Genomic DNA, 25,020 nt, shown 5'->3' on the forward strand with positions numbered 1-25,020 from the left:
ATTCTTAAATATGTTTTTCAGACCTTAAGTCCTATCTGATCTGATATTGCAATGGGATCTGGATTTGAAGGTCTATTCTAAAGGTAACCAGATTAATCAATTATTCAGCAGTTTTACACAGTGCATAGCTTCACATACCCTTTGTGTGTCCACATGTGGCATGATTTTGCAGTATTGTTGATCATCCTTTGACACATGGTGATACTGTATTGTAAATACCATATCATAGAATGAATAACTGGTATTGATATGTCATGTTAAATGAATGCCCACAGTGATTTGTACAATTGTATGTGACAGGAACTCCAAGTTTCTGGACCACAAACTTCACCTATGGGCATAATATATGCTGTAAATGTGAGATAAGTCTCTGTCCCTAATGTGATTACAAGATAAAGGCAGTTAAAGTGCATTACAACTAAACAATAGATATGCATCAACATGAATTTCCATACTTTTGATAATAAGGGACTGTGACAGGTGTTAAACCCGGTTCTGTGATCCATCTGATGTTGAGACCCAAATAGGAATTTCAGCTTTTTGTTTGCAAATGTTCTGTATCCACTCTTCAGGAACACTGCAACCACTGGGTCTGACTAGACCTGAGTGTTTTGTTATGAATAAACTACAATAGATTGTGCATGCTCTATGTTCCCTGAAGGCTGTAGCCAGGTGTTTCACATAGCATGATCAACGTCCCTCCAGCCGACGAGGAAACTGATTGGACAAGCCCTGAGCCAATCAATGTCAAGGAACGTTCCCATCACGGAGGAGCGAACGTTAGTAACGATAGCGTCACACAGTTAGCTAAAATGGCACCTACTCAATCCGTGAAGCCTGAGTTAACCAGTATTTTTCTTTTTACAGTGACATACTGTGAACAGGGTTCCTTGTAGTGATAAAGTAAATTATTATATTATTATGAAGTTACGTCCCTCGGGTGACCAGAAACCCTACCCCAAACAAGGTGGGTGCGTCATTGTCAGCCGAATGTGTACAGTAAGTAGCTAGCTATTTTTTTGTTAACACGGTTGAACACATACAGTTGAACAGTATGAAAAAGTCAGGATGATTAATGCAAAAATAAAAAACAAACAAACTGTGATCTCAAGTTGAACCAAATGGCTCATGAACGTAAAACTTAAGTTGAGACAGGACTGTATGGCCCCTCACTGTAATTGTGGCATTTCACCTAGGTAGGGTTGTACAGTGGATCGTAATATTATCACATGCTAGCGCTGTGCATGTCAAAAATCATAAGGCTACATCTTTTCTGAAAACTCAGTTAGTGTGACCAGCCTTACTGTATAATGAGTTAGTACTGTAGGGCTGCAGAGATGCCCTGGTCTACAAATCTTGTCCTCCACATCTAAGAAAACATGCTTGTTTGCTACAGACCCCAACAAATGTCACTTCATTGTAATTTTTTTCTAAATTGTTATTGTTTTTTTTCTGTGAAAATGAAAATTGTGTTATAGATATGATTATTCCCAGAAATTGCTAATAACATCGCAAACGCAGTATCTGTAAAAATAAATGCGATAGGATTTTAAAACCATGTCATGCTGCCCTGATTTCAGCTGATGTTTTCATTATAATTATCTACTGAATATTTGAACAAGTAAAGCAGCCTGAGATGCTGGGACTCGGTCGTCCTTGAAAAATTTGCTGAATTGATTTGCTGATTGTCAAAATAGTCGCTGATTTTTTTTCTTTTTACTTGAAGCTCAGTTAATCATTTCATCTCTATTTTATTCTGAAATTATCTGTGTTATTTGTTGCATAAAGGTACATCTAGAGGCAGGTAGAGTTAGGCCAGAAGTGCTGTTGTCTTTGTCATGATCGATTCAATACAGTATACTTGATTATAATGATAAATTGTTAATACATAAACCAACATAGATACAAATTATATACTTCATAAAGCTAACCTCCTTTTACATGCAGTGTTTACCTTAACAGGTAATCACTATCAGTTTAAAAACCCATGTTAAAGCTCAGAGTGACCGCAGTCTATACCATCAAATAGAAGCTAAATGCTGGAGCTGCACGGTCTGAGAAGGTTAGCTGTAGTCATGCAAGGTGATGTGATGTATTAGGGGCTTTCAGTCTTGGTCCAGCCTCTCGCTGCAGGCCACCTATTTCCCCATGAATTCTCACTCGCTCCGTCTGTGGTTGTAAAAATCTGCCAGTTTGAGTACAGCTGTGTGTGTTTATGTGTCTGTCAGAGTGTGACTGTGGAGAATAAGCTCCAGAATGTGTGTTATCTATTAATTCCTTCATTAAGCTCTTATCACCAGTTTTAATGCCAATTAAGATGCGCTTTAATGTGACGGCAGGGCGGGCAAGCGACTGTGCACTTCTCACTCCACATTGACAAGAGAAGAGGAGTAGACCACGTTCAGAAAGGACCACCCACTCGCCTTATCAGGCCACTAAGGCGCCACGGGCCTGTTAGTTTTGCCTCTTTAACACTAACACTGTTTAATATGCACTATATGGCTGCACCTCATATTTTTCACACACTGCTGAAGTACTGAGGGCCAATTGGATGTCGGCATGCCACTGTGGAGCAGCTTGAAGTTACTCCATTTACCTAAATTTAATCTATTTCCGGTCCTGTTTATATTCCATTTAATTTTTCCAACAAATCATTTGAAAAACAGATGCATGCTGAGTCTTGCTTGAACTGGGAGATGAGTTGAAAATCATTGCGAGGGGCAGAAATCACATGCTCTGCTGCATGGTGTAGGACATGTAGAGGTCGCAGCTTTCTCTGAATGTAGTTGAGCAATGCTCTGCTGTGTTTACTCATAGGAGAGGGGCCACATATATATAGAGAGAGACATACATGCTCACATAGCTACAGACAGGTCTGTGCCTTCTATGTACCAGCCATATGGAGCAAGATAAAACTTTAGCAAATGCTGTCAGGGTCACAATGAACACTTTTGTGTGAATTATAATTAGATAGCATTGACAGATCTGCAATACGCACACTAAGCAGATGGCTCATAGACAGTGAAGAGAGGCGGGGGTAGTTGTGGGGCAATGGACTACAGGTCTCCTGTTATAGCAGCTGGCTGACAACTCAGGGATACTGTGTGTCAGCAAAGAGAGAGAGAAAAAGAGAGATAGAAGAAGAGGGATGGATGGAGGGAAGGAAGGAAAAGGGACTGACAGAAATAGAGAGGTGAATTGTGGACAAAGAGTGAGAACTTAAAACTAACAATTATTTTCAGTGTAAAACGGTGTCCAGCCTAATGCCTGTTACATTTTCTCTTTGTGGAATCTAACACATTTAATTTCATTTTATTCTCCATCCAACAGGAAAAAACACAAGATTATTTAGTTTATTATCAAATGATAGAGAAAAGCAGAAAATCTTAACTTTTAAGATGCTGGATGCAGAGTATTGCTGGCAATCGTTGCTTAACTAAGTATAGCCTTCATGTGCCACGCTGATGTGAACATTAAGTCTAACACATGTTGGATTGACATTACCATGAAAAACAAACAGAAATGAGCTCCTGTTAGAGCTTTGCTCAGTGTGTTAACTTCATCTCATCTCTTCTCTCCCTGTGTGGCGCTGACGTCTCTTTCCTCCCCTGTATTTTCTACTCTCTATCCTTCTCAATCCCAGCTTTGATGTATGCATGAGGGAGGATTTCCTGAAGACCAAAGAGGCCATTACCCAGGGGCCATTAGGCCTCTAGTAGAGCATGTCAATGAGTGCTGAGTCTTACTCTGTTTTCACATGCAGCCACTTTATGTGTGGGTAGGGTAGGATAGGGGGGATTCCTCAGGAGTGATAAAGTTTGGCCTTAAACGTATATATCTCCATCAAAAATATCCATGTTTTTATCAGAACAGGTCTGTTAGCGCGCCCCGCTGTAACATTTGATATAGTGGTTGTTTTCCTACTATTGCACGTGGGGAGGTTGGGTCATTAATTGGTACTGTTGTTCTTTCATGCAGACTAAGAGCGAGGGGAGTGAGTCATCATCATCAGGATGAAATGCTCTGACATTTGAGCATGAAAGTCCCAGAGTGCCTTGCGGCCCAACATCGCTGGGTACATTTGTGTTTTACAGTAAGGGGTGTATGCAGAGCGCTGTGGTCTGAATGAGATGTGTTTTTATTTTGTTTATTAGCAAAGTGTTGGGGTCATGTAGGTAACAACCACATTACAGAGCAAATCAAGTAATGAGGCATACGGGATATACAAATATTTATGTAAACAAGGAGGTTCAGTGTGTTATTCAGATGAGATCTTTGTGTTGTGGTGAGTTGATGAAACTAAATGGGATGATAAGCTGTGAGGTGAGCTGGGAGTAAGCTGAAGGGGACACAGAGGGAAGATAACCTTGATTGCCGGAATCACTCTGCCGATCTCTTCAGTATATCCCCGTAGAGGACAAGGGCACACCGACTCCGCTGTGGTTTTAAAAAAAAAAAAAAAAATGCCCTCAAAAAAAGTGTGCGGTAAATGAGTGATAGTATATCATGCTCCTGTTTTTACAGAGAGCACTTGAGAGGATCATTGAAGTTTGCTGAGAGCGTCAGGGACTCTCTCTCAAGGGCAGCTTGGCTCTATCATCTGCGGCGAATGCGACGTGCACTCCTTCTCTAATCAGAAATATGAAATCTTTGCATTCAGGATGCTGACTAGACTAGGTTTTACAGAGTGTGAAGCCTCACTTTTCTGTCCAGCACAGCAGAACATCAGTATACAGGCCACAGAGAGAGAGAGAGAGAGAGAGAGAGAATGAGAGAGAGGGGAGGAGGTTAGGGAGGGAGAGAAAGATGGATAAGGTAGAGGGAATGGAAGATAAGAGGCCAGTGCGTATGTGTCTGTGTGTGTCTGGATGTGTGGGCTGCGCCTCTACTGGTGACTTCCCCGAGGCCTGGAGACAGTGGAAACAAGGAGTGATTAATTTTACTCCAACCTACTTGGCCTCAGTCTGGGGGAGCGGTCCCCAGAAAGTCAGATACGGAACAACGAGGGCCGGCTCCTTCCGCTCAGCTCCCAGATCAATACCAGATTGGCAAGTCAATCTCTTGAGGAGAAAACTGCGCGGCCAATGAGATGAGCCAATGGGCAGCTGAGACCCGCCTCTCATCTCGCCTCTCTCACCATTCAGAAGATCGGCAGAGCTCGAGGTCATTGATCTGTGTGTTTTCACTGAGCGGATCCCTTAGCTGGCCTGATCGATCAGCTCTAATAAAGAGTGGATTCTCTATAAGCATCACAGCATGTTCAATGAGATCCAGGGCCCCAGGGTGGCAATCACCTCTTTTATCTGCCACTCTTCCGCCCACGACCATTACACACGCATGCACGCATTTAGGCAGATGAAGTGTAATTTGCATTTAAGGTATTAGTGAGACGAAGTGGAGTGTGACAAGGCCATACGTGAGAAATGATTGCTTAAATTTGGTTCCAGCAACAGCAGAACAACCGGAGGCGTCCTATCCATCCACAGAGACATCTCTCCCTCCTGGTGTTATGTTTTCACAAATAAACACCCCTTTCTGTTCTATGTTCTGTCCATTAGAGGAAAACTACGTATTTGTGCGTTAACTCAAAAATTAAAACCACATCCATTTTTTTTCTTCTGTCTAGACCCGGTGAGCCAGGTAAATTAAGATAAGTTTGCTTAATGCATGATTGAATGGAGGGAGGAAACAAGGGGTGGCTGTGAGTCAGCAGAAATGTTGAATGTGAGTCAGCAGGCCGACATCACTCCACCAGTATCTGTTTGTTGTTGTCATTAATGTCACGATGGGAAATGTGGTACAGTAAATTAATGTGCGAGAGTAGCCATCAATTAGGCTTATTTTTCCTCCGCGTAGGAAATAATAATAAATCAAAACGCCGCTGTCCTGCTTCTCTGCCACTGATTTGTTTGGAGGGGTGGATGAGAGGGAGTCGCTTGCTCGGTATGTCTCAAAAATTATTCGCTCTGGGGAATAAAAGCATATCTTCTATTTATTTATTTTTTTATCCCCTCTTCCTGAGGAGCAAGCCCAGATATTTGTTCTGACTGACTGATCCCTGACATTCATGTACATGAGCAGGGGACCGCTGCTGTAGCTCTTCATCCCTGCCGTCAGGTGGGTTTTTCCCCTCCTGCTGAGGTCTGTGCCCCGCAGTGTGTCCTTTCGACCAAAACAGCGTCGTCTTCACTGTCAGTGACGAGACAGAAATACCGTGCGGCAGCCCGTCGACTGCTGCGTGGCTCTCTGTAGCACCTGTGTGTCCCCTGCTGACTGACTGAGCCAAGGACGATGCAGCCACAGGACCGGCTAGCTCTAGCAAATAAATATTACGAGGTGTAAGAACCTGGGCTTTTGGAACTGGGAAAAAAACCCCAAAAAACGGAACTACTCTGTTTCACAAAGGACCGTGCATCCTCTTAACATCTGGGACAGAAGCACACCTGGAACACATTATGTACAAAGCTATACATCTTCATTGTATGCTCTCTCCCGCGTTGACTAACCTGAAATAATATGTTTGTTTAGGTGCAATTGGGCCAGACCTACTGCGCCAGTTGAAATGGGAAGATCAGAAAAACAAACAGCAGCGTAGGAAAAGGGTAAGAAGACAGGTACAGGTGCACACACATATGTGCACCACCCCAAACAAACACACACGTACACACACATGCGCACACACAGCTGATAGAGGGAGATATTCACTTCTCCGGGGGTAACTTCATGCTGAATTAGATTTACTCTGAGGTTTCAGTGCATCCCTCCTCCTTGTTTACCTTTTTAAAGCGAACAGTATCTGACTTATGACCAGAGGAATACTTGCTCCAGTGGAATTATTAACAAGGCTCATGATTATTCAGAGGCTCCCAGTTATGAGAAACAAGGAGACAAGTCGCATTTTCACACACTTTAATCCCACTCGTCCAAAAATAGCTGTTGACAACAGGAAACCAGAGGTAGGTGTCCAAAACAAGGTTATTATTTCTCCCTGCATTCATTTAAATGTTCATCCACTGGACCAGACGCGCTAATAAGTAGAACAAATGTAGTTGGAGATCAGCCCCAAGGTGATTGCTGAATGTTTACACTCCAGTTAATACAATCCGCCCCTCTAGAGTCCAGCCTCTAATTACCAAAATAAAGCCTTGATTTGCGCTTATAATCCCGAGTTTGAGGGGGACACAGGACACGGAGAGTGGACATGAGGAGGAGGAGAGGAGGTGGCCTGATGCGCGCCCCCGTCTGTCGCCCAGGAGCAGGCGGATTGAACGGAGGAAGGACCGCTTGTGCCAGCGGCTGGGCGAAGCTCCACCGATGGGCCGGACGAATACAGGAAGTCGGGTCATCGTACCTTCAAAATAAAGTTATTCACGCGATAAATGAAAAAAAAACCCTTGAACTCGTGCTCGGATGTCGTGCCAGATGGATAAACTTTTCAACAGCGGACATTTTTCCTAAATGCGCAAATAAGTGTTCTAGCTCTAGTCACGTAAGCTCAACGTGAGAGCTTCCAGCAAGGCGTTTTACTGAGGGCACGACAGTAGAATTAGATTTCTAACAAAACACTACTCTGACGCTTTTAATGCCACACGCTGCCTTGAAACCCGTAAAGTATTTTATTTTGAAAACCGGGATGGGAACACGGTATTCTCGTGGTGTCCAGCTTGCCTCTGTGTGGCTGTTAACATTGGAGAGAGTGGGAGAGAAAAGGAGCAAATGTGCGCGGCGGCGGTGAGGGAGGGAGGACAGCGAGTGCGCAAATAGGCAGCCAGGCACATCAGCAAGCAGCGGCAGAGCATCTTCCTGATCCTGATCTCCCGTGATCTTCAGCTGCCAATCCACTGTGCGCGTCTCTCTCTCTGATTGAGATTTCACTGCCGGGCTGAAGTGTCCAGAAAGCCCTCCGCCAACCATCACCTCCCACCACACACTTTCCTCTGGAGCTCGGTTATTCTTAGCTCAGCTGCGAGAGACTGTCCTTCCGGTCCTTCTCTTATTTATCCCAGTTTCTTGAATATTTAATGGAAAATGGCGATCTGCGCGCAGTCGTACGGTGTTTTCTGCCTCTTCGCCATCCAAACTGTACTTATCATATGCGTGTCCACGCCGACGGACGGGACCCACCTCTTCCCCCAGCACTACACGTAAGTACCCTGCACCGTTTTTCGGGGGGGATAAACCGAAGAGGGGGGTGCGGAGCGCGGAACTAGGACAGGTGGCCCCGACAAGCCTGCACACATGCGGCGCCGTTCACCTCGGTGCGCGATGGGCTTCTGTCCCTGATGTTCAAACACAGACGCAGTTTCCGTCTCTGATGCTGCGTTATGAATCTCGCCCCTCACAAAGCCTACACTGTTGTTTTCGTTGTTGTGGGCAGTGGCATTTAATACCCAAAGCCTTTTTCTGTTGTTGCAATTTGTCATAGTCGACGTGGAATCAGGCTACAGGGAAGCATGCACAGGTGCCACTGGCGAATAAAACCAACCGAGCCATAATTTATTAGGACATCCATCGGGGATGAAAATAAAATAATAGCCGGCGTGTTGTCTTGCTGTCACTGCATGGAGGGGAGGGGGGAGAGAATATCCTATTTACGCGTGATTGATAGGTTGAGCCACTGCGAGGCTAGTCTAAAGTGCACTGGATACTAAAACAGGCACAGTGGTAATGATAATAATCTCCATCCCACCCGCAGAACACGGTAGTGGGATGATTTTAATTTAGAGACCGACTGAACTAATTAGTTTGTGCCGCAGGACGAGCGTCAGGTGAACTCCCCGCTCTCCCAAACTCCTGAAAACTAGTTGCTCAGACTCTCTGTTCGCAGCATCACACGAAATGAACATCTGATTTTACCAAGTGATCAAAAAGCGAATAGTTTGTGTTGTACAGATGATTTGTATTGAGATGCGTTCAAGGCCAGTGTGACAGTTTTGCTTTGGTAAGTGACCGCTTGCACAAAAAAGTAGCATCCAGCTGTGTGTGAACTGATGTCGGACTTTGTTCAGCGGGCACCTGTTGGGTAATTGATTTGCAATAATATGTGGATATCACGCGTGATTTCTCCACCGCAGTTTCACCTTGAATGACCCGAAACACAATGTCTGCGCACCAGCGCAGTATCCAACACAAGATTGATGATAATTGGCCAAAGAAAATGTGTTTTTTTTAACTTTCTTTCTTTCTTTTTTTTAAGCGAGGGTCGCTTCGGTTTAAATGACGTTTTCATATGTTTCATATGTAGTAGAGCCCGTGAAACCGGAGTGCAACAGTTCCTCACTCCGAGTCTACGTGATGACGTGACGATCTGATGTGAACACGATGTGTAGCCTGTAGTGATGATTAGTCAGTCAGGTTCACACAAATGACAAGAAGCTAAATGCTCCCTGATGCACACAGCGGATGATCGCTTTGAGATCTCGGGGGTTTTTTGTTTGTTCCTGATGGCCAAGGTGACTTTCAGAGATAAAATCACTTATCCTATATCAACTGCTGTTTGATTGATTGGAAACGGCTATTAGCTGCATCATTGATTTGATCACTTGAGCACAATAAACAGAATTAATGGGGAGATTAATAAAAAAAAAAAAAGATGGATGTTTGAAGATTTTTTATGCATTTGATTATCTATTTATAAGATAAACCTACAGTTAATGAATATATTCTGTGTTTATAAACTTTACTTTTTGCTTAATATATATAGAATGATTTTCAACAGACTTTATTTATTGTCATTGTATTGAATTACGGTTACTATTTTAAAACAATGTAAATCTTATTCCTTGTTATTGTTATAGCTTGACAGCTTGCTATGTAAGCGGGCACGAATAAGATAAATACCCTAGGTATTGTAATATGTGTCGTCAGTCATCTCTTGGCTGTTGTGTCAGCCTCACCACTGTGCTGTCGGCAGAATTCAACAGTTATCTAATTGAAGTGTAAAGGGAGCTGCTGCGACCGTTTATCGGGTTTACCTGACACACACACCGGGTGGAGCTCGTGTGTATTTGAGATCTAACTGAGGAAATGTGTCCAGAAGGATGGGCAGAATGTCTTCTAGTTGATTTTAACATGGAAAAAGTGAACATTTTCTACAGCATGTCACTTGAAAGCCTGGTCTAAATTTTATGTATTGTGTGTGTGTGTGTGTGTGTGTGTGTGTGTGTGTGTGTGGGGGGGGGGGTGTTGGTAAAGGAAGAAGGTGCAGTTATTTTCATATTTCTATATTTTGTGGAGTTAACCTCTTTCAATGTTCAGTCTTCTCTATCAGTGTAAAATATCATCACTTATCACTCGGAGCAATTTCCCCCCAATTTTTGTGATTACTGAAACATATGAAAATAGTCCACATTTTGCCCTTAAAGATCTTTCGCCACCGCGCCCGCAGTGACGTGATCCACTGCAGCAGAACGAACATGACACGGTGTGTGTGTGTGTGTGTGTGGCTGACACATGGGTCGTCCATCCAAACTCATTTCATCAAAAGTTCTGCTTTTCCATAATATTTTGCATAGCACAAATCATGATGCACAGAAAATATAAAGTAAATGCAGCTGCCAAAGAGCAAAGTTTTAATACAACATCAGACTACTATCAGACTAGTGCCAGAGAGCAGTCAGTCGGCTTTCAGTTAAAGTGCATATTGACAAGTTTTTAAGAAACATCACAGCTTCCATTGCATTAATTGAATGTTGGGCCTCATTTGTACTAATAGTTAACCAAACACGCATCTCCTGGTATGAGATTTGTCACTGAATTAATGAACGAACTACATTTTGTCTTCAAATGTTGTCATGTGATCTTGCCTGAAGCAGGTCAGTTGTGTTGAGGCTTAGCACTAGATTTTCGCTAGCTGTCACTGCGTCATGGACATCAGTCTGCATTTTTAAGTTGTCTCTATTGATATGATAAAATAAGTTTAGAACATAAGATCACCAAGAGGGGGGAGTGATGAGAAATATTGTGTGCAGGTGTGTCTGTAGAGCTGGTAGGTGTGTGTGTGTGTGTGTGTGTGTCTGTGTGTGTGTGTGTGTATTCTCAAGAGTTTAAGAAATGGTGCTGCTACAGTTTTTGTCAATAATATAATATATGACAATTGGACTACTCCTACATTATATATTTTGATATTCAAAATAATTCCAGTGTTCCAACCAAGAAAAATCCATGATTTTATTCAGAGTAACCGCCAGTTTCATTTGGTTGCATGACGCTGTTACTTCAGGGAAAACACCAGATGATGCGTCAGAGCGTCAGGAGGGAGGTCTGCAAACGTGACGCAACGTGACATAAATAAAACTTTAATACATTGCCCCATCCATGAACATTTCTGCCTGAGTCACATTAGATAGATTTTCATCTCTAGTACTCACTGTTTCACAATGAAGACAACGACTCCCATGATTCCACCTCCCACTGTACTTCACAACATCATCAAACTGCATCTTTTGTTTTCACTGTTTTGAATGAGAGACCCCCTAGCTACAGAAATTCAATGACACTATCATATTATTGAATTATTCTGGCTGAATGACCTCGTCAGGATTTTTCCAGCATGCTTGGTCATCTGGTCCATGTGATTGACAATATCCTCCATTCTTGATACAGATGAAATATTGCAAGAAATCAACAACAGTAACACATAAATAACCTAAAATATCAAATATTCTTGTGTTTGATTATGGTTTAAATATGTTAATGCTTTGCTTCACTGAAATGTGAGGCGAAGTCACGCCCCTTCCAATGGACAACCATGGGACGTGATTTCAGAAGATGTTGTATGTTAGTGAATGGTGGGAGACGGATATTTTTTCATCCTGTTTCAGTTGTTCAATGAATCACACATGATGTTGGTAAATTTAAAAGACAATTTTTCAACCTGAGAAAGTCACAGTGTGTCATAAAACTGTGAAAATATAAGACAAAAATTCACACACCACATTCATTTAAGTGGTATTAAGTTGTCTCATTTAGCCCCTGGCCCTCCCCAAAAAAACTTTTGTGGGGCCAGTGTCATATACTAGGAAGCTCTGTGCTGAGGTGACGGCCATGTTGGTGACATATATTGTGTGAGATGATGTAGTTCGCTGAGTAGTTAAACACAAAGCTGAACATTTTTTAAAATTTAAATGACAAACCTGTAATTCATGGCAGAGTTCAAACAAGATAAAAAATGTATTTGTCTACTAATACTATACAATTTCCTTTCTGAAATACGGTCCCAGGGGGAGGGACTTTGTCTCTCTTCTGCATGGGGTCACCAGACGTCCTGAAAAATTTGGAGCAGTCCTAAATTATAAGCAGTTGTCCTGAATCCTGTGCTAATTGTCCTAAATTAGAGCTTTGATTAATTATAGTCCAATAAATGTTATGAAACACTTTTTCGGTGTCACCCTGCAGCCGGCTCTGCATTGGCTACGGCAGTTCATATCCTACAGGAATTATGGCTGTTGTTTTTTTAAACAGTTTACAGTAGTGCCACAAATTATTAAACAGCTGTTGTGAAGACGACACTATGGCGTTGTTAGATAAAAAAGTTTTTACGAGGGAAATTAAACTATTTATTGCTGATGTGGAGCCTAGTATCCTGGGACTTGGTGAAGATCCGTATTTTTAGAATTATGCGTTTTACAGTTCATTGACACCATGATAACCTGACCACGCCCAGCCCCGCCCCCAACCTCCCCATTGCACAGCTTCAAAACGTTTGATTTTACATAAAAATCCAAATAAGACATAATGCAGCAGTGCATGTCACACTGTCAAAGCTGCATACTTGAATGTGTATGTGTGTGTGTGTGTGTGTGTGTGTGTGTGTGTGTGTGTGTGTGTGTGTGTGTAGAATGTAGACTAACGAAGTTGCGTAAGAAGTCTGGCTGGCTCGGGGCAGAGGTATTGTCCCTCACTGTTAGTATCACAGCATCCCGCTCAGCCCTGCACTCACTGTAAGCTTGTTTTCATTTCATATCGAGGTGACCTTTTCGTAGTCAGCGGCCTCTCCCCAGCGGTCCCGCTCTGCATAGTCCTTTTGGAGGCCCTCTTGCTTTTCCCTTAATCTTTCCCCTACATACGCAGCCAGTGCGCTCACTCGCGTCAGCTCTTGCTGTTACACTCCCGATGAGGCGCCCGCTCCAGCTTGATGATTATGGTGAGAGCCCGTCATTGCCTGGCAGATTTGTGCAATTTAATAAATCTGTCTTACCCCTTGTCTTCTGAGCAAATCTGACATTTAAAGGTGACATTTGTTTCTGTCATCATATTAAAAGACAAATGAGTCTGTTGTGTTGTGCTGTTGATGCTAGTGATTAGCTATCTGCAGGCTACTGACAAGAAAAGGTTGGTGCAGTTCCTGTGTTATGCGGTCAAAAGACATGACAGAATTTATTCATCTGATTGCAAGAAAAACTATTTTGAGTGAGAATTTTCTTGTTGGCCACGCACCTGGATTGTTCAGCGTGTGTCCAGGTTGGCAGGTTAGCCCCTGCTGCTGCTTGAAATGATCTTGTGAAAATCTTGATCCATTAAGTCATTTGTTGCTTGCTGGGAGATATACAGTGATGAGCTCGAGCTGTTTGATCTCTTAATTCCAAACTTGGCTCTGTCTAACCAGAGATCAGCTCCTGCTTAGGGTGCATTTCTGTCAGACCTGAGTAGTTTTATTGCAGAGCCGCTGATCCCAGGCGAGCCAAGGCAGGCACGTTTGCTCGCTGCCAGTCCTGCTGGGGCCGACCAGATATATGCAAGATGTGATCGGGGTGGGGGGGAAGGTGCCGATGACATTAGGAGAGGAAGGATGGGGATACTTCCAGATAGGGGGGGAGAGTCTGGCAGGTTGACAACTGCACCAGAGATACACAAAGATGAGGGAGACTCGTCCTGTCACACACTCACTCACATGAGCTGACAGTGAAATGAATGCCCACGTGATGACATGTTCAGGTGATAATGTCGAGTGATGCAGATTGAAAACGTCTAATTCTATTTTCCAGGATGATTCACTGGGCCGGACGCATCGAGAAGGAGCTGGAAAAGGTTCTGCAGCACGTCACTGGGACTCAGCAGATGAGATCGGTAAGTTTGACGTCACGCCAGCATGTGACGCTGCACATTTTCCTGCATTATTAATCGGCAAGATTTCACTGGGCCAGGTTGTACAATATAAGCTCTCAAGTGTGTGTTTTTAAGTGTGTAAATGAGACAGTGTTTTTGAACGAGTGCTGCAAAAAATGTTGGCTGTTCTCCAGTGTAAATTAGCTTTTTTTTTTTTTTTTTTTAAATCCTTTTGAAGTATTCCCTCGAGGCAAAGCTTGCTCGTGATTTGTCTGGTTTGACCTTTGTTAAATTTGTCTTTTAAAGTAAAGATACACTGGACAAAAAGTGAAATGCTTTCAGAAAATCAACAAAGTTTTTGCTTGTTTCAAGAAGTGTAAGATTTTAAAGTTAAAAACACTAACAGTTACAATGGACACATTTAGCAGAATATGGTGTTGGTTGATGTGTCTGCGTATGGGGCTGTGTTTGAAACCTCACTGACTTGTGGTCGAGCAGATGGTTGAGCAGAGTGTGATCGACAGTGTTTCATCCTATTTCTGTCTTGTGCGCATGTTCACCATGCTTCCAAGGTTTGTAATGCATCCTGAGATAAATGCTACATTACTGCTGTATGGGTGAGTGTGATTCATCCAGCCGGTACGCTGCCTGTGGCGGCGGCTTTACTGCTACCAGTACCAGTGGTGAGTGTGATGGCTGTTGGTATGGTGGCGACATTGATAGATCCCAGAGTGGAGGAAGTGAGTTGACAGGGATGGTGCTGGTTTAAAGGTTAATGGCCATTAGTGAGTGTATTTCAGGCAGACACTCAGACTGCACGATAGAGAGAAGTTGATTTTTTTAAGCACTCATCCAGTCTAAACAACACAATACAACCGATGTTTACCCATCAAAACACTTGCCTTTCGCAGTTTGTCTAAATGTTTTTTTTAGTACTCCCACTGAGCTGATTTCTAAGCAGCTGTAGACTTCAGAAATAGCGTCAAATATGGTTTCAAGGAAAAAGCATTGTCCCAAATGTCATCATTTCACAAACTATGAAAATCTGCCTTTAAGAGCCAAAGATTTTATTTACCACAAATCTAAATGCAATCACAAAACTTGGAGAGATCATGTTTTCATTAGAAAGTCGGAGCATGTCTCCCATACCCTCCATCGCCTGACTTACATATTGGTTGGCTGATATAATTGAATTGACTGATATTGGCCTGTCACCAATGTATCAGCATTGGCATATATGATATCCACTGATATAAAAACGTATATGGAATTAACAAAATAAATAAATGGAAAATATCTTATTGGTCAGGCTCTATCCTATGCACTTCTTACTTCTCATTGAAAGTATGATAACAGTATGATACAGTGCTTTACTTTTGTTTTTTCGTTGGTTCCTGACGTCATTCATTTGCTGATTATTTTCTTGATAAAATGATTAATTGGTCTATAAAATGCCAGAAAATAGTCAAAACTCTCCATCACAATGTCTAACAGATCAATGTGCTGCCATCAAATTGCTTGATTTGTCCACCCAACAGTCTACAACCTAAAGATTTTGACTTTAGGGTTCTGTATATGTGATTTTAAACATGAATACAGCAGCAAACAACTTGCGATATAAAGATATAGTTAAGAAATTACATCCTGACTGGGGCATGTTTCTTGAAAAAAGCAGTTACTGATTCATTCCAATCAAATTCCTGATTGATTAATTGTTTCTGTGCTATGTTAATCAGAGGGATGTATATGGTGTGCTTGGTTTAAATATGTTATGATGTTTTACAACAAGCATTCCAGGTTGCTGAACATCACTGAGCTTAATGAGGCCTCCTGCTGAACTGTGACGTTCACATGACGTTTAGTGCTCGGTGGACTTGAAGTTTGAAGTTCATTTAAACTAATTTACAAAGCATGTTGATGAAGTTCTCCCTGTAGGCCAAACCCAGTGAAGCCAGTCTCTTTGAACATCCATCCCAATCATGCCTTATGTATACTGCCCACATGGCTGCGTGTGCATGTGTGTGCTGGCCTGACTGTGCGCGCAGAGCAGGTTGTGAAGAACATTTATCACGGCCCCAAACAGGAGTCGTCACAGGGTGTGCTAAATGGCCCAGCATGCCTAGAAAAGCCATTTTCTAAATGGATGCCTCTCTCTATACGTGTGTCTGATAGAAATCTTCCCAGGGCTATGCCGGCTGGTAACAAGATTGCCTCCCTCTGCGCCCCCTTCCTCTTCATGCGCAGTTTATTCTCACAGACAAAAAAAAATGTAAAGTGTGTGCAAATTATTTTTGAGTTTGTCTTACATGGAAAGAGACAAGGAAGTAAGTTGAATATAATGTGGTCTGTTCAGTTCCTCTCCGTAGAGATTTTATTTTTTCTGACAAGCGAAGTACCGGGTGAAAGAGAGAGAGGGGCCAAGAGAGGGCAGCACAAAAATAGCAGAATATGTTTTGAATCAGTCAACTTAAGAAACAACACGGAGATATACAATCTTTTGACGTGCTTTAGCTTGTATGTTCTCCGCCAAAGTTTTGCGCAAACATAAATAAAACAAGTTATTTAAATTTGTAAAATGACATTCTAATGTATTCTGCCCAGGTTTGGTCAAGATGTTATTCTTCCCCCAGGGGAGTGAAGGGAAGATAGAGGGTGAGCGATGTATCAGAGGAGTTCGAAGTTTCAAATGGAAGAGAGTGGAGTGCGGATAGACAAGGAGAGTGGGCGGCTTTTAGAGCAGAGGAGCGGTGGTTGGGGGGGGGGGGGGGTCTAAGAGAGAGAAAGGATGAAGAATGGCTTGACAATTGAGATGGATGTTCAGGCGGTTTCGGGTGTATATTTAGAGTCAAACTACTTAAGATGGATGAAATGATAGAGGGGAAGGACGAGAATTGGTAAATTTAAATGTGAGCAGACGGATGCTGTTTATAGTCCTTATCCTCCTCATTATCCTGTATGCTGCTGTGTTTGATGTGTTACAGTATGTGGTGATGAGAGGCGGCGGTGGACACTGGCATTGTTTCCATATCCTCGGGCTTATTCAGAGCAGTTTTAATAGGCACACAGCTCCATGTGTGCCTACACCCACATACTGTCATTACAGTGATTTGAGGGTTTTTTCAGAGATACAGACAGATAGTATTATTATGTACGTATGTAGACATCAGGTGAGCTGTTATTTAAATGAAACCATCTGAGACATTTAAAGGAGAAATGTTCTTGAAACTACTAAAACTCAGACAGCTGACAAGGAGCCCCAATTAGATGCTACTTTTTCGTGTGGAGTCATGAACGAAAGGGTTTGGGAACTTAAGATTTGATATTTATAGCAACATTATGGAACTTTTTACTTTAAAATAACAACTTCAAAATCATGTTGCTGGTACAGTGTGTTATAATAGGGTGAATAGTATCTCTGACTTAGCTGTTTCTGCTCTATGTAAAGGTAGGATAGGATCACAGCTTTACACACATGTAAACGTACAGGTTCTCATCATATAACAATGTTATGACATAATGAGTTTTGTTTGTAGTTGTCACCTACATTACGTCTGACAAATTGTTACAAACCTGGGATTTGTATATACAACAGTGGTGTTGCACCGAGAATCTGTGGGGGGCACTAAATCACACAAAAATGACAATTTCTATGTAATGTTGTTTTAATGAAACACTTTGAAGGTCCATCAAATGATTTTTATTTTATGGTCCTCAACCTGTGGCTGAAAAAGTAGATAGCAGAAGGTTAAATTAAATTGACATAATAAATATGTTGATATGCATTTAGTGACTTTTTTTTAAAGTTGCTAATAAAAAAGAGAAGAAAAAAAAACTTTTCTGTGCCTAGGATTTCTTCTTTTTCTTTTTGCTGTAGAGTCAAAATAAGTATTGAATATTGTTGTTTATACTAGTATTGTACCAAAGTTTAAATTCAGCATCAGTTAGAGTTAAATGGAGGACAAGAATAAAGTAAATTTCAACTGAAGTACAAGTACCTCAAAATAGTACTAGAGTGCAATACTGGATGCATTTTTCACCACTGCCTTATATTGTACACACACATGCACATGGAGTGTCTGCAAATTCCAATGCTTCAATTTAGCAAGCCTCTTAAATGACGATGCTGCGCAACATATGTTGGAACTCTCTCAAATTCCTTTCAATAAGATGAGTCTAATCAGCATGAATAATTCAGCCTGATACATATGACTGCTCCTGAGCCCGTGCTCCAGCCTGGCTCTTCACAACTGTGCTCTGTGGGGATCTGTCTGCCCAGCTCCACGCCCTCTCCACTTCCCTCTTGTTTGCTGCTCTTGATTACTGGAAACCTGAGATGACGCAGCTCAAGATCAATATACCCACACATACTGTAGAAGCAGGGTGGAAAGACAAAGCAGCGGTTCATAGGTGTGGGATTCATCCAGTGGGCTTAAATGTTATATTTGACCAACTACGTTTTTTGCTTCACTTTTGCCCCTTTCTCGGTGTGTCCCTTCGACACTACATCAGAAGGCCTGCTGACCACATGCTGGCTGCAGGTTTATCTCAGTTCAACACAGACATTCTTGCCTCCAGTGCTTTCTGTGTGTACTTGCATGGCAGTTTGTATGTGTGTGTGTGTGTGTGCAGAAAGTCTTCTTCATTGTAGTTAACATGGTTGAAGCCTCTGGTTCAATTTGATGGTGCACAGTTATGCTTTTATGACTTGAAGAAGATGTTGCATACAGGCCAGATGCTATTCCAAACATCTCCCGTACCTCTGCAAACCTCTGTCCGGCTTCCTAGAAAAAAAAGGCTGCTCAAGGCCAAGACAGCTGGCACTGACAAACAGATATCTCTATAAAGTGCACTGGTGGATTTACTCACTATCGCTGACTACAGAAATTTCCAGTAATCTGTCTCAAATGCCCAGCGCTATACTAGACATCACCCCTGCTCTCACTCCACCGCCCCGCTCCTCACTTTCTACAGCTGATGCCAACCTCACCCCCCTCTCTGTGTGCTGATCCATCAGTGGATGATGATGTGAGGGCTGATCACTGCCATTTGTTTCTTGATTTAATAGCTCCATGCTCTTGCAGACAGTTTACAGGAAGACTTGAAGGTGCCTCCTCCCACCACGAGCAGTTTCCTTTAAAGGAGAGAAAGAGAGAGAGCTCTCAGGCCTCCTCTCTCAGTTTCCCCCCTCTCTCCCCTCCCCTCCTTCTTCTGGCCTGGACCTTACACAACAGCAGCTTGTTATCTGGCTGTGTGAAACATCACAGGCTATTTCTGCAGGATAGATAGTTTACTCTCTGGCTCCAGTTTTCTCTCCCACCGCCTTGTTCTTAAGTATCCCTTAGTCATTGTGTAACACTCATCAATACACTCCTCAGTTTACACTTATTGAGGTCTTTAATTTAAAATTAATGAGTAATTAATAGCAGTCTATTTTAGCACTTCTACAACTTCATTAAACCTTAGGCAGCTTTGTGAGCTGGGGATAAAGTTTCTCCAGAAGAGAAATGATGACTTTTAGGAATATTTCTTTTATTTATAGCTACAGGTTTAAAAAGATAAAACAAATGATGCGTGTCTTTTATGCATCAGGACCCTGGTGGTATTGTTAGAAAATGATTAGATTATTGTATTGTTACAGAAAGCATGACTTTGATACAAGTTCCTGAATGATAACTCTTTGATGCCAATTTGATAGAAATCTTGTTTTAATAAAAGATTACATTACACACAAATGTGGTGAGCCCCGTGTCTGGGCGTAACCTAGTATTTTACCATTGTTCCTTTGGGACAGCCAATCACCAGCACGATTAGAAACATGCTGCATGCGTTTTGGCCCGTTGACGCTGATGAGATTAAATCCTTATACTGTAAAATGACAAGACATTTCTCAATACTCAAAACTATTTGTCCGTCTTTTATTTAACCAAAAATTTAAAACTGCCTTAAAGTGTCTCAGCACAAGCGGCTCAACAAGAACTTTCCTAACTGTTTCATATCATCTTTATCTTGCAAGAATTAAAATTCTGAACTATCTTCCTCAACAAATGAGCAAACACAGTTATGAAGCTAACCAGACATTGCGATGCCAGCTCTCAATCCTTGACAGGTTTCAGTACTCAGTGCTAAGTGGGCGTTCCAACCGACAAACAGACCTGTGTTAGAACAAGGTCAGGAGCTGTGTTGGTGGAGGCGGGTTGCTTCAGGTGCTGGGGAGAAATACAATCCAGGAAGTATAGTGAGTAATAGATTAATGCATTTGAAGGCCTATCAGATGCCAAAACACTGAGAGAACTATGATTAAGAATTTTACTGGTATGGGAAAAAAATTCTCAGGAGAGAGGGGAGATCACTGGGGTCATGAGCACTTAGACATGGTCTGTTAACAGGCCACTTTTTATTTAGTTTGGAACCTTTGTCTCACCAGCATCTCTCTGTTTGTGTACCAACTCTAGCATTTCCTGTGTATTTACCCCAAACAAAAAACTAATTCAAACCTGCAAAAAAATAACTGTGGACATTAGAGGCACATAAAACTAGTAGTAAGCTGAGCGTTAAGCAGTGAGAGAGCTGGCCAGAACCATTACTCCCAGCCTTAGACTCCCCTGGGCTGACAGGAGAACAGAAGGGTGCACAAACACACCGTGTTCATTTTTCTGCCTTTTTTATTGGTTTTCTGACACCGGGGAAGGTTACAAGGATTCTCAGCTCCCCGGCTTGATGGCCTGGCACTGGTTGCCGGTATTTATATAAATGAAAATACATATATCTGCAGAGTGCAGCCCTGCATGCAGATATCCCCGGGTTGGTTTTAGAAGGAATTACTTGAAATAGCTTTGCAATAAAAATGTGACAGTTTAGAAAAACTAGAACCAGATTGTATAGTGTCAGTGCCCTGTCTCCAGTTTCATATTCTGTTTTTTTAATTCAAATTTTGTGACCGTGATCCTTGCTGATGTTTTACCCAACATGTAGAAACATTTTTGTTAAGCTGAACCATTGCAAAGCCTCCAGCAGTGCAACATATTTAATTTGAATTTGAACTGTAAATGAACTGCTAATCTTAGAATGTTATACTGGATGTATTTCAAATCTAACCTCCACAAATCAGTTATGTCAGTATGGATTCTGTTAATGAGCTAACATGTCATTTTAGCTCACAAATATTTTATTTTGAAACTGCCAGCAGATTTGTCAGTTCCTAGATATCTCTGTCTTTTTCCGTTACCTTCAGGTTTTAACTGCTCAGTCTCAGTCAGAGTAAAGCCAGCTGAATGAAATCAATGTTGCAGGCTTTTAAAGAAACATGGTGCAAACTGCTTGCTCAGCAGGGACTTGTATCATCTCTTGACATATTTAAAACGTATGTATAACATGACAGTGAGCAAGTTTTAAGAAAATGATTGTTCCACCTGAATTATGAATATATCAACATAATTAAGAAAGAAAAGACACAACTTCTACCCTGTTGTTCAAAAATCTAAGTAAGTTGAAGCACTAGAGAGGACATGTTCACAGAAACATGTTCTCCCCATAACCTTAAACAGAAAGAGCCTTTGTTTTCTAAACCTTGCCACACTTGGGACTCCTTAATTTTTTTGGCTACATGTTGTGTAAAATGTTGCTTGATAAACACACATGTAAATACAACACAACATTTTAGCACAGACGCCGATGAGTTGATAAGATGTGTATGACAAAATATATATAGGTAATAAGATACATTTAGAATAAGATAAGATATATACGATAAGATGAGATGTGCACTGTAAGAAAGGGTTTCAAAAATTTTGTTTCTTAGAAAATGTCAGAGTTTATGTTGTTTGTTTCTTTATTGAATTGTATGCTTTCCACCATGGGATCTGTATGTAACCTACATACAAAGTTGATAAAAGATTTTAAGCAGTTTATACTATATGAGAATGGTATCAGTATTGCATGACGCATTTATACATTTATAATGATTAGAGACATGTACATTTATATCACATTCATTCATCTTACATGAACCACATATATAAGATATGACTGTTTCATGGTATCACAGCACAGGGTATTACCACAATTATCATAATTATTATCAGTTACAGTGACCCTTACCGGAATGTTTTTTTTTTTTGCCGTGGCTGCAAGACATGAAACTTGATATAAATTTGAAATAATTAATTCTTTTAATAACACTTCCTGGCTAGAATTAAGCAGTCATTAGATAAGCACACACATTATGATAATCATCAGCTTTCATACCATGGTATACCTTGAAAACCATATGTCGCTGCTTCTCTAATGATATGTGTGCATGTCCTTGTTGATTCCAGACCAGTGAATTACCATGATGGAGCTTTAAAAGCCCACTGTTTGGAAACAACCCTTAAGTGTCGGCTGCCCAAAACAAACAGAAGTGTTTGGAGAGTCTGATAGTCACTGTGGTGCATTTTGGGACTGTATTTGTGTGACTAATTGTCGTTCGATGAATTCAAGGCAAACAAAAAGCGAATGCATTCATGTTACTCGTGGCTTTTTTGGGGGAGAAAAGAAGGCCTTGCACTCGCTTAAAGGAAGACAATATAGCATTATGTGTCAAAATAGGATTAGAGGTCTGCTAAAGCTCCAGCCCTGTCAGAGGAAGATGCTTTATTTTGCCTACGCTGCAAATCTTTTCTCCTTGACGCCGTCTCTCTCCACTATTATTTGCAGAGTGTGTGTATGTGCACATGCTTGTTTAATTTTCTGCCGTCTTCTGTTTGATGTTTCAGAGAGGGCATTACCTGTCTTTGGTACTATCTGTGCTTGACAGAGAGAAAAAAAAGACTGGGTACAGTTCCCTGAGTGGGTTGCAGTGGTAATGTAGAGTGGCGTGATGCCCTAGAAAATTCCAGGTGTGAAGTGCTTTATTCATTCCACTGCAGAGGGAGTGCTTCTCTGTGTGTGAAGTGGTAGGTGTGACGTTTATTTTCCATTGTGAGCAAAATGTATTTGTTTTTTTTCATCGTATTTTTTATGGCTGTTTGTGTGTGCTATGTGAGAGAGGTTGGGTGTGCACTCAAGTCTCAAAGGTTTTGTCCTCCTCTTCTTCTCTTCCTCCTCCACCTGAACCAGCCTGTGATTGATTGGTCACAGTTCTGAATAACTTTAATTAGCTTGCCTCAGCAGTGGGTGGTTCTCAAACGCCGAACTACTGTGGAAGTCCCAGAAAAGCGTTTTAATTTTTGATCATGTAGGCAGTGAGGGCTCTCTACTGCCATCTGAGAGGGGTCTTCAGAAGTGCTACCTACGTCTTTTTAATTCGGCAGATTTTGTAGTGTCGTCTCTCTCTCTCTCTCTGTTTTTTTTTCTGTAAAATCTGGAAGAGAAGCTACCCCTCCCTCCACAATCCATCCACCCCCTTCTTTGGCTTCTAACTGGACTCACTCTCATGTCTGCTTCTGGCCCTTTTCCCAGGGCGCCGTTGTTTGATGGGATTTGTGCTCCGCCACTACAATTGCTGTATTACACAAATACTCAGGCTTGTGCACATATATTTGCAAACGCATACATTTTATCCTCATAGTATACCAGCGTTGTCTCCGAGGAATGACTTTTAGCGAGTACATTTTCAGAAAGATTTGCCATCTGAATTCTGAATTTATCAATGTATTAGAAAAGAAATAGTGTCTGTCTTCTCGCAAAATCTTTATACTTAACTTTTATGTAAAATGGTCTGCAGCAACTAAAACAGGGATAATGTCTTCATGGTGATGCTAAGGTATGAAAAAAACTTGCTAAAGGTTAGAGAAAAAAGACTGTGGTCTTGTTTTAATTTTTGAAAGTGAGATGAATCCCCTGAGATGAGAAACCAGGTACTCAGGATGTGAACTTCAGTGTCAAAGTCCTGTGGTTGTGTGGTACACCAATTACATTTTATAGGTGCACCAATACACTCTTTCAGGTCTGATCAGAGTCCTGAAATTGGATCTCTGTCAGTACCATTATTAAAAATAGATACCAGAACTCACACTGTAAATTTTGAAGTTGACTTTACTTTAAAGGCACTTTAAAAAAGTTACTTTTTTGAAAAAAAAAAAAAAAGTTTTGAAAATTTGAACAAATCAGGTGCACAATAGTGCACCATCAACTCTTTATGATGATTTCTATAGATCAGACAGAGAGTTAGAATTTAACAATCAGCTTGTACTGATACAATCATAAGTCTATCACTACTCTGTTCAGCTTTACAAAAACAAAGAACATCTTCTCAAGTGGTCATGTTTGACCATCAAAACTTACAGACCTCAGAGTCTCATAAATGCAAGCTAAGATAAAATACCGATGGAGCTCTGAACAGGCTGTATAAAAGGCCTGAAACTCAGCATCACACATTAGACTGATTAGAGATAAAGAGAACATCATTACCATCCTGTATCTGTTATTTCACAGTAAAATTGAAAGATAATGAAAAATGTTTCCATTCTACCATCCAATATTACAGTTTACTTTTTCAAAATAAAGCCGTTAATCACTTGTATACTTTCCAATCCCACATATTAATGCTGTTGTGTTTAGTGTTATTTCAGCTTCACTTTCAAATAGGTTTAAAAGTACCACCAAATCAAATCAATGATTATTAAGCCCATTGTTTATATTCCTGGAAACAGTGGTTGGCTCTGTATAACTGGCCAGACTTCTAACCCAGCAGCTTGCCCAGTGAACTGAAATCCAAGTGCAGATTTTGCTTATTAATGATTCTGGCATTCAGACTGAATTCTTGTTTACTTTTGTCTGTGGCTGCTTTACACATGGTGGTTCATCGTTGCTGTTATATTTGACACTGCTATTTGAATTAGCGTCAGCACTGTAAATTATATAGTCGGTTCAAGTGAACTCAAGCTAAATGTATTTTATTCATCTGATTTTAGTGATTAATAATCACTTTAACCACGTTATAGGTGTAATGTTGAGCAGAAATCAATCATACAAGTGTTTGAGAAAGAACTTAGA

The 25,020-nt window shown here is 41.3% G+C and overlaps 1 protein-coding gene across 5 annotated transcripts in view; it reads left to right on the forward strand.

Annotated features, from left to right (window-relative positions):
- Positions 1 to 773: 773 nt before the first annotated feature.
- cacna2d2a (calcium channel, voltage-dependent, alpha 2/delta subunit 2a) overlaps positions 774 to 25,020 on the forward strand; it is a 168,183-nt gene continuing 143,936 nt past the window's right edge. Inside the window, exons 1-3 of one of the 5 annotated variants that reach the window (XM_037102137.1) lie at positions 774 to 999; positions 6,529 to 6,602; positions 13,986 to 14,067. In XM_037102137.1, the coding sequence (XP_036958032.1) occupies positions 13,987 to 14,067 (81 nt within the window). In that variant the 5' untranslated portion in view covers positions 774 to 999; positions 6,529 to 6,602; position 13,986. Of the gene's footprint in view, positions 1,000 to 6,528; positions 6,603 to 7,004; positions 8,145 to 13,985; positions 14,068 to 25,020 lie in introns of those variants that run through there. The other 4 variants (XM_037102136.1, XM_037102133.1, XM_037102135.1 and 1 more) reach the window with 4 other exon arrangements.

This window comes from Acanthopagrus latus, chromosome 6, assembly GCF_904848185.1.
Source record: "Acanthopagrus latus isolate v.2019 chromosome 6, fAcaLat1.1, whole genome shotgun sequence".
In the NCBI taxonomy this organism is placed as follows: domain Eukaryota; kingdom Metazoa; phylum Chordata; class Actinopteri; order Spariformes; family Sparidae; genus Acanthopagrus; species Acanthopagrus latus.